The sequence below is a fragment of the Contarinia nasturtii genome, unplaced genomic scaffold, assembly GCF_009176525.2.
Source record: "Contarinia nasturtii isolate CC-2019 unplaced genomic scaffold, AAFC_CNas_1.1 Cnas_scaffold_1565, whole genome shotgun sequence".
Taxonomy (NCBI): domain Eukaryota; kingdom Metazoa; phylum Arthropoda; class Insecta; order Diptera; family Cecidomyiidae; genus Contarinia; species Contarinia nasturtii.
Genome location: NW_022198900.1, coordinates 801,962 through 810,710, shown reverse-complemented (window position 1 = coordinate 810,710; position 8,749 = coordinate 801,962). Strand labels below are relative to the sequence as shown.

The 8,749-nt window shown below is 35.3% G+C and overlaps 1 protein-coding gene across 1 annotated transcript; it reads left to right on the top strand.

Annotated features, from left to right (window-relative positions):
- The first annotated feature begins 6,954 nt into the window (after positions 1-6,954).
- LOC116346576 lies at positions 6,955-8,423 on the top strand. The gene is made up of 8 exons (XM_031776712.1): positions 6,955-7,021; positions 7,148-7,359; positions 7,443-7,467; positions 7,524-7,671; positions 7,729-7,806; positions 7,863-7,958; positions 8,020-8,070; positions 8,130-8,423. The coding sequence occupies exons 2-8, from the start codon at positions 7,318-7,320 to the stop codon at positions 8,260-8,262; spliced, it is 573 nt and encodes a 190-aa protein (XP_031632572.1). The 5' UTR covers positions 6,955-7,021; positions 7,148-7,317; the 3' UTR covers positions 8,263-8,423.
- Positions 8,424-8,749: the final 326 nt, after the last annotated feature.

The window sequence follows — 8,749 nt, the reverse complement described above, 5'->3', positions numbered from 1 at the left end:
TGCTGAACTCGTGCGGCTAAAGCATACGAAACGGATGACACGCACACATGCATTCTCCCCGTTTAAACGGTTATAAACAGTTGATTGGATGTTCAATTCAAAACTCAAAACTTAGTAACCAGTTGAGTTTGAAATTGTGTTGCGACCGACATATGAGAAGCTGCGAGAAAAACATCACGTCGCATCCCTCGTTATTTTTCTTACGTAAGTGAAAGCAAGAGATGAGATGCGACTTGCTGTTTTTGCTCTCAGTCTTTCATATATTCTGAAAGTGTACGTCTAACGCATACGAAACGGATGCACGATACATATTCCCCTTTCACTTCGTATGTTTGCTGGTATAGTGTATAACCGTTGTACCGGCAATAGCGTCAACGGCAGCACATACGAAGCGAAAGGGGAATATGTGTCGTGCATCCGTTTCGTATGCGTTAGCCGCACGAGTTCAGCATTTCTCAGCTCTCAGTTCTATGCTGAGCAGCAGCAAATCATGATACTCTGTTTTGCAGTGTCTTTTTTTAAGTGCATGTAATTTATGAATGTATTCAAAAAGGATGAGTTTTGATTACAAACATTTAAACAAAGCAAATCTTGCCATTTGATAAGTATTTTTGGTACTTTGGTTGTCCGACTAAACTGTATTCATTTTGAATGAATGTTACCGATTTTCGTCTAGTTTTTCTATTGCCTGGTATCCATGCATGGAAAATGTCTAATGTAATAATTTCGATTTTTTAGCCAAATACGTTGAAATAGTTTTTGGATGTATCGCCCGGCATTAGGTGTGAGGTAGAAAGAAATTGAGTGTTTGCTGCGTTATATTTTATCATCGATGATCACATCAATATCAGCGAAAATGGTATTCACTTCAACTGAAATCTCCAATGCTCAATGATTTTCATGTATACATTATACATACATCATATACAATGCCATCGGCAATTTATATATATGTACCCATTTCAAATGACTTTGAAGCCGAAAGGGAACAAGCAACTAGCATCGTCGATGAAGATTGAGAGCGCACAGCAGCAATCGCACACACAGAACAGACCGAGAGAAAAAAACATAACCCAGCTAAAATAACAACACAAGGACAAAGTACAACGAGAAAAAAAACGAGAGAAGATATAAAATAATAAAAACACGACAAAGTTCCTTGCGCGACAAAGTCTGCGTATATATAAGAGGGGGAGAGAGAGAAAGGCAAAGACTGTTTGTGTAAACGTATGAACGTCGAAATAAAAAAGAAAGATGGTGAGGAACTGAGACTAGATTCCAAGTTTTCTGTTCCATACATATTGTAATGGCCGGTGGCAAGCCCACGAGTCAACTCGATTGCGAAGCCAATCTACGAAGTGGCCGGCAGCAATGAAGCGATTCGGTTCGCTCCTCATCGCTCCAAGTAATGACATTCATCAAGAGCAAACATACATATTTCCTATGAAGTACGTTCACAGACACACATCAATTCTTCTTCGTTTGCTTGTCTCTTGTTGGTATATCGTATTGGTCCATATCGGCGCGCATTTACCAAAGAACCAAATCAAAAACCAACCGAAGAAAATAAGCGAACGCGCACAACCACCTCAAAAATAACCATTTCTATAATATAATATATAAAATAAAATTGATGATTGTGTGTACATAAGTTTTTAGGCGACTTCGTCGTTTTGCAAAATGTCTGTTCGATTCAAATGAATCGGAATTACCTCTCTCTCTCTCTTCCTCTTTGGCTCTTCGGAACTTTATAATCAGTATGTCCGCATCTCAAAACCACCAATCATTTTAATTATTCGTTGTGTTCACCCGGTGTGTGTGTCTCTGTGTGTAAAAAAGATGAAGTTGAAATAAAGAGAAAGAAAAAGAGTTAACGCATTCCATATCCCTCTTGATCAATCATGCCACCATTTGATTTTCCATGTCATTAATAAACTTACTAAGATGCTCATGACACGTGCTCACTTTTGATACTGTCAAAGAAAATTGAAACTACCAGCGCATTGATCACAGAGCACTCTCCATCGTGTTTCGCTTCCGTGAATGCACGTGTCTCATTAAACAATGTCCGAAAGGAGTACGGGCGACTCAAGCATCATGCCAGCAAAACAAATTGCGCCCCGAACTACAACAGCAATACCAGCAACACAGCATTCGAAAAATTATTTCAAGTCAAATAAATCATAAACGCTTCGTTCTAACTAGCCATCATACATCACGCTTTCGATATATATATATATATATATACAGACATACACACAAACTCCACATTTAATATTAACGCAGCAAGAGCTTGTATTACATTACACTACTATCTGAATTCCGTTTAGTCGAACATGGTCACCATAATTTTATGTAAACTGACATGTGCGCGTGCTATTTATTATTATTCGCTGATTGCGAACGGCAATATCTTTTTGTTATTTACCAAGTTTTTTTATTTTATTTTTTTCATCACGAACAATTGCATGCTCATCTATGTGGCCATGTAATTCTACTATATAAATATCCATAACTACTAGACTTAAAATCACATTTGAATTTTCCGTTAAAGATTTGAATTGCATGCACATTGCACAACAACATTGACAATTATATTCATATTATGATCGCAAATCATTTAACCGTAATGAATTTGGTTTTTTTCTGCAAGATCATCTGATTTGGTTATAAAAATGCCAAGCATTAACTTCAACTTCTTTCTACTATAAAATGTCGAAAGAAATGTGTTAACAAACGATTAGATGATTTTTTTACTTAAACTTTGAATTGAAGTAAGGTCGTACAATTTACTCACAAAGAGAATTCACAATTGCGTAAGTGTCGTTATAAGAACGGATCCCGATTCATTTTTCGGTGATGAGAGAAAGAATTCTCCCGTAGTATTCGTAGATAGTGTGTTGAACATATTTCTTCAGCATTGTTTCAAACAATTTGGAACTGATCATTTGAGAGTCTTGATTGACAATCACAAGTTAAGATGAGCATAAGAAAGGGCATACGATTTCAATCGTTCATAGCTTGCAATGCATAAATGCATCTTATGGCACAGATAGTATCCACACATAGTACATCTATACGATGCATTTAAATGCGTTGTGGCTGTGGTTGCTGTGAGCGGGTGCTGTGTGTGTTTCAAGACTCAAGAGTAGACGGGGCGAGATCAGTAGATCAGGCGAAAGAAAAAAAACACCATGATGTGGAAAAAGCGCAAAGAAAAATGCAAGCAATAAGATGTTGTTTGTGGCAGAAGCGTTTGCTATTTCGGTTGAATTGGTTTGTGTGCGCGTTTTTCCTCGTTGGATCTAGAGAGTAAAATAGTACACATCTACTTATTTCGTGGAAACGAAAGAACGGAACGGAAAATATGGAGATGATGAAGAGATGCAACGATGATGGATTGGGGCAAGATGGTAGTCAAAGCAAGCAAAGGAGAAGGAAAGAGAGCGAGATAGATCCGAAAAGTGAAATGAATAATTGCTTGTGGGGGTTGAGAAAATAACAAACTAACGCAAGAGCAAGCGATTTACTTGCAAGTTTGTACCTTTTTGGATTTGTGTGTGTGTGTGTAAGAGCGCACTAGAGCGGTCGCGCGTTCGCCAAGAATTTTTTTAGTATATATTGTGTAATAGAGAATTTCATAGCCATACAATAAAATAAATCGGCGCGACGAAATATTTTCATCATTTTCAATGTAAACTATAGCGCTCTTTCGTTTACTCATTTCGCCGAATAAAATGGCTCAGCCGCCGCCGTCATCTCTCTCTCTCTCTCTCTCTCTCTCTCTCTCTCTCGTTTACTTGTTTTATGCCATTTTTCATCTTGGGGCCCGTGTATTTGGTTCAGTAACAAATGAAAAATAAAACTTTTTCTTTGCCTCCTGCTCTTCCCTATCCCTCATCCGTCCTCCTTTAACTCATCTCACTCATTCACTCCCGATATGTTCAATGTGTATACATTTTGTACGAGAGATGCTGTGTGCTCACCCTGGAGGGTTTCGTTTACGCTTTGCGCACTCATAATGTACTTTGCTATGTGTATGTAATTTTCATATAATGCCATTGGCATTTTAGTTACTTTTTTTGTTGATGTTTTCAGTTTTCTGTTTCGGTTTCGGTTGATGCCGTTGTATTCATATTTCTTGAGCTCACAAGCTCATTCCCTTTCTCTCTTGTTCGTTATTTTATACAAACGCACAACTCTCTCGCTCTCACTCGTTCTCTCGTTTGCTGACTATTTCATATATATTTTACATTTTATAACAGCCAACGCAACAACAATAACAGCATCGACCGCAACACAACAACCGAAAAACTAAATAGTAAAGGAGTAGTTAACATTCGGGGCAAAGCATATTTATGATGCATAAAACTTCTTTTTTTTTCATTTTCGCATAGGTGCGTGTGCTGCTTTTACACTTGATTAACAAAGAAATGCGGCCTGTGTGCTTTCTCTCTCTCTCTCTCTCTCTCTCTCTCACTCTCTCACTCTCTCTCTATTTATCTATCTCTGTCAAATATTATATCAAAATAAAATGAATATTTTTCATATATTCACGTAAAGTTTTCAATTTTAATTTCGAATAGATTTTTTTTTTTTTTTTAAAGAAAAAAAGAGATACAGGAAGAGAGATAGAGCTGGCCAACGGACTTTGCATTAGCCTAATAATATGATCGGAGATAGTGAATATCATTTGTTTACTTTATTTTTTTAGCATTTTCTCATTTTATTTTTTTCTCCAGCTGTGTGATATGCCTGGTGTGCATGCTTGCTGCTGAGTTTTTCGTTGATCGGTACCAATGCTCTTGGGCTGAAAGTATAAAATATATCGAGTTCGAAGTACTTCGAAAATCGAAGGCTTTTTTTGTAATATTATATTGTATGTATCGGTGCGATTTGAACATCTACGTATGCGCCGCGTGTATTATACATAACATATTTAAATAAAAACAGCTTTGGGACAAAAAACCGAAATATGAAACCATGCCATGTGAAAATGATGAAACATTGCCTGATAAGCGGGCGATCCCGAAAGCCAACACAGAACAAGAATAAAACAAGACCACATGCACACACACTCACACACAGTATGTCGTAAATACGCGGAAACACAGAGACAGACAGAGATAGACAGACGACATTAAAACAGAAAGAGAGAAAGTACTTTACTCCGATATTGCGTTCTCGTCGATAATAATTACCTCTAGCTATGAGAATTTATTTTGGTACGAGCCAACGATAATGAATCGTCCTCCTTCCCTCTCGGATCCTCTATCAGTTTTTCTGTTGCCTGCGCTTGTTCGCTCTCCCTCTTTCGAAGGATACTCGGTTGGAGTGCAGAGCGGACGATTGCACATTTTATTTGACTTTATTTTTTTTATTTCATTTCAATTTTGATTGTTGTTTTTGTCCTTTTTTTCATTCAATTTCTCTCTTTTTTCTCTCTGTATATATAGATAATGGTTTGTTTTTAAAGCGACAATTTTAATGAGCTTTAAGTTTTCCCATCAGTTTCCAATAGTTTTACAACAAATTGGTCGCATCCATTTAAACGGAAATCTATTACAAAGCCGATACGATTTTCAAATGTTCACGTCGACGTTCTTTCGAAAAAATGTACTCTTGATTTTCGTTGCTGATTCCAGTGGTGAGTGAAATGAAACAAATTTAATACAACCGATTTTTCGCTTATAGCACAGAAAATTCTACAATTTTGGTTATGTTTCGACTTCATTTCACAATTTAAGCGTAAATTTGTATGCGTGCGAATAAAAGTGGGAATATAGAAATGAACTTTGAAAAGCACACGCCGAATATTCAACATCGTGGAACCTCTTTCAATGTAAGATAGAGCCCATATTCAATGCAATACAATTGATGTCCCATGTGAAAAACTACTGACTGACTACTCAGTTATCTGATTTGGAACGTTTTTGGCTTAAGCCAACTGAGATGGAAGTCATTTAAAGTTGTTTTGCTTGATTTTTCAGTCGATTCCAGTAGAGAAAAACATAACTCAAATCAACTTTTATCACAGTTGGCTACATCCAAAAACATCCCAAAATTTTTGTCTGTTTAAAATCAGAGAAATAGACGACTAAAGTCGACTGGGTAGACAAAATTCATTTTCAGTTGATTTCAGCTAGTCAGTCAGTCACATTTTTTCCACACGAGGTTTCACTATTTTGGCGTGTTCGTTTCTATATTCCCACTTTTATTCTCACCGAATCAATTGGCCATTGCCTATTAGCAACACATCGAAGATTGGAAGAAAGCCAGAGAGAAAAAGACAGAAAAAGGTAAAACAGATCAACAAAAAGGTTCAGCAACGCACATAAAATACACGTTGAGTTCATTGCCTCAAAACAAATTTGCCCAAAGTTCAAATACTCAAATAGAGAGTATTGTTTGTGCTCAATATGACGCATTATTTCTGATACGGTGCCGCAGGTGATTTGCCAAAGAATTTCAGTTGATAAAAACCCGACCGAATGCTACACAACATCGGAGAAAACATTATTAACACCGACATGATCTATGATTTTTCATAGAAAGTATTTTGTTTTTGTAGAAAAGAACTTTTTAACCATTTTTATCGTAATTTTTTTTTTTTTAATTCAAAGAATCGTATGAAATCAAAAAAACCGTTGAACAAATATAACCAGTGAAGCCCAATACTTGTAACGTCATCTGGTGATAATTGCATGAAATTACAAGAAAAGCTTTTGCAAGATACCATATATTTTATACGGTCGTGAATGATTTTAAGGTTTTGGTTTTATTAAAAATCAGTACACATTGCAATGAAAAAAATTGTGATCTATTATCTATTACGATTCGTGATTTCAATGTATTTAAAAGTTTAAACTAGTTGAATTTTATGTTTTCATGTGGATAAAAGATAAAAATTCAATATGAAACTTATTTACATTTAGATATTTAAACATCGACACTTACGATGAATCCACGATTATTCATCATTATCAATGAGTTTCATAATTCATGAAATTTCTTGGATCAGGTAAGTGAAAATTATCGAATAATTTTGAAAATAATATTGCTAATTAAAAAGCAAGTATGAAAAACATTTTGAAATTGCAGACGCCAATAAATAATAATAATAATAAAAAATGTTTATCTTGTTCAGACGTCTTTAAATTCGAAAAAAAAAAATTATACATCCAACTCGCAAAAAATAGACTCGAAGAAGTCAATGAAAGCGTATATAAATTGCAGTGTTCTGGAGTTTCTAACTAACTCAAAACGTAAATTTGCGAATTGCACTCACTCTAAACCAATTTACTTTAATCAACGAAAATGAAATTAATTGGTATTTCGTGCATTATCTGTTTGACTTTGGTAAGTAAAAATTTATTTCATTGAAAAGATATGGTCGAGAAAGCGTAAATCGTCGATATTTCTTAAAATGTTTGAATTTACAGGTTTCGGCCTCAAAAAAGATTTCACGTAAGAAAATATATATATTTCAGTCCGGCTTATTTTAAAATAAATTCCATTAATAGGTAGGTCCACTATATCAGTGAAAATGTCAAATTTCCTACCATCCAGAATGCTCTCTGGGAAATTTCAAATGATCAACGCGGATAATATCCACCCTGCCAATATTCATGAAGCTGTGAATACAAATAAAGGCTCAGCATGGATGTTCAAGTATAAATTTGATTATAGAAATGATTAAATTTCATTTAAAAACATCTATTCTCCTAGTTGTTGCGGACGGGAGGGCGATTTTAGAAAAATAGTGGAAGAAATTTCACTATCAGATGCTGGATATATCCGAGAAGGGTAAACTAACTTTCAATTTTTCAGAATTCCAGAACATTGATTAATCTCTATTATAGCGATATCTTGGTCGTTATTACTTATGCGAGCGACATGTTTAAGCGAATCAGCAGTTTGATTAATTCGAATGCTTACGGTGCAAACTTTTTCTCGCAGTGAGTTTTCACATGATTTTTGTCAAAGTCTACCTACGATTTACAATGTTATCAATTTTAGGGACCTATTGGAACTGAACTCATATGCAAATGACTTAAAAAACCTCACCGGGTAAGTATCTGTTTTGAGTTCAATTTATATTTGTTTTAAAACAACATTTCTACTTGTAGGAGAGTTCAACCGTATACAAAGAATATGATCGAGAAAATGTGCGTTGACATGTACACAAATATGTGTTTGATGAAAGCTTCACAAGGTCCAAATGCACCAATTATATTACCAATTCCCGGCGCAATGCATTAATCATTTAATATAATTGTTTCTTTTATAATTTTGCTGAATAATTATTACAGTTTTTTAGTAAGCACACGTGTGCAAAATATTCGAAAATAATGTTTGGCCCTGAACTCGACGAGTATAATGAAAAAATTCTTATAAATAAATTGTAACAACTTGAAAACGTATTCAACGAATTGAGTTCTTATTTCATTCCAATAACAATTTTATTTAAAAAAAAAAACTACACACACAGTGTGTCACGCACTCAAAACACATTTAAATAATTCCACTACTAATATTTTTTGCAGTGTGTCCATAATATATAGAAATATCACTAAATAGTGTCGATATCTATACTATATCGGTCCACTATATATGAAAGATATTGCCGCACGGCACCGTATCGCACGATCGAAGTCAGTGTAGACGGAAAAAATCACAAATTTCCGTGCGGCAGTAGAATAAACTGTGTGTATGCGTCAACATGTTTTCTGTCCGCACTCACTTCGTT

Coding starts and splice junctions, on each gene's coding strand:
- LOC116346576 (XM_031776712.1), top strand. CDS start 7,318: ATGAAATTAATTGGTATTTCGTGCATTATCTGTTTGACTTTG. Junction 7,360..7,442: donor GCATTATCTGTTTGACTTTG/GTAAGTAAAAAT, acceptor TTGAATTTACAG/GTTTCGGCCTCAAAAAAGAT. Junction 7,807..7,862: donor GCTGGATATATCCGAGAAGG/GTAAACTAACTT, acceptor TCTCTATTATAG/CGATATCTTGGTCGTTATTA.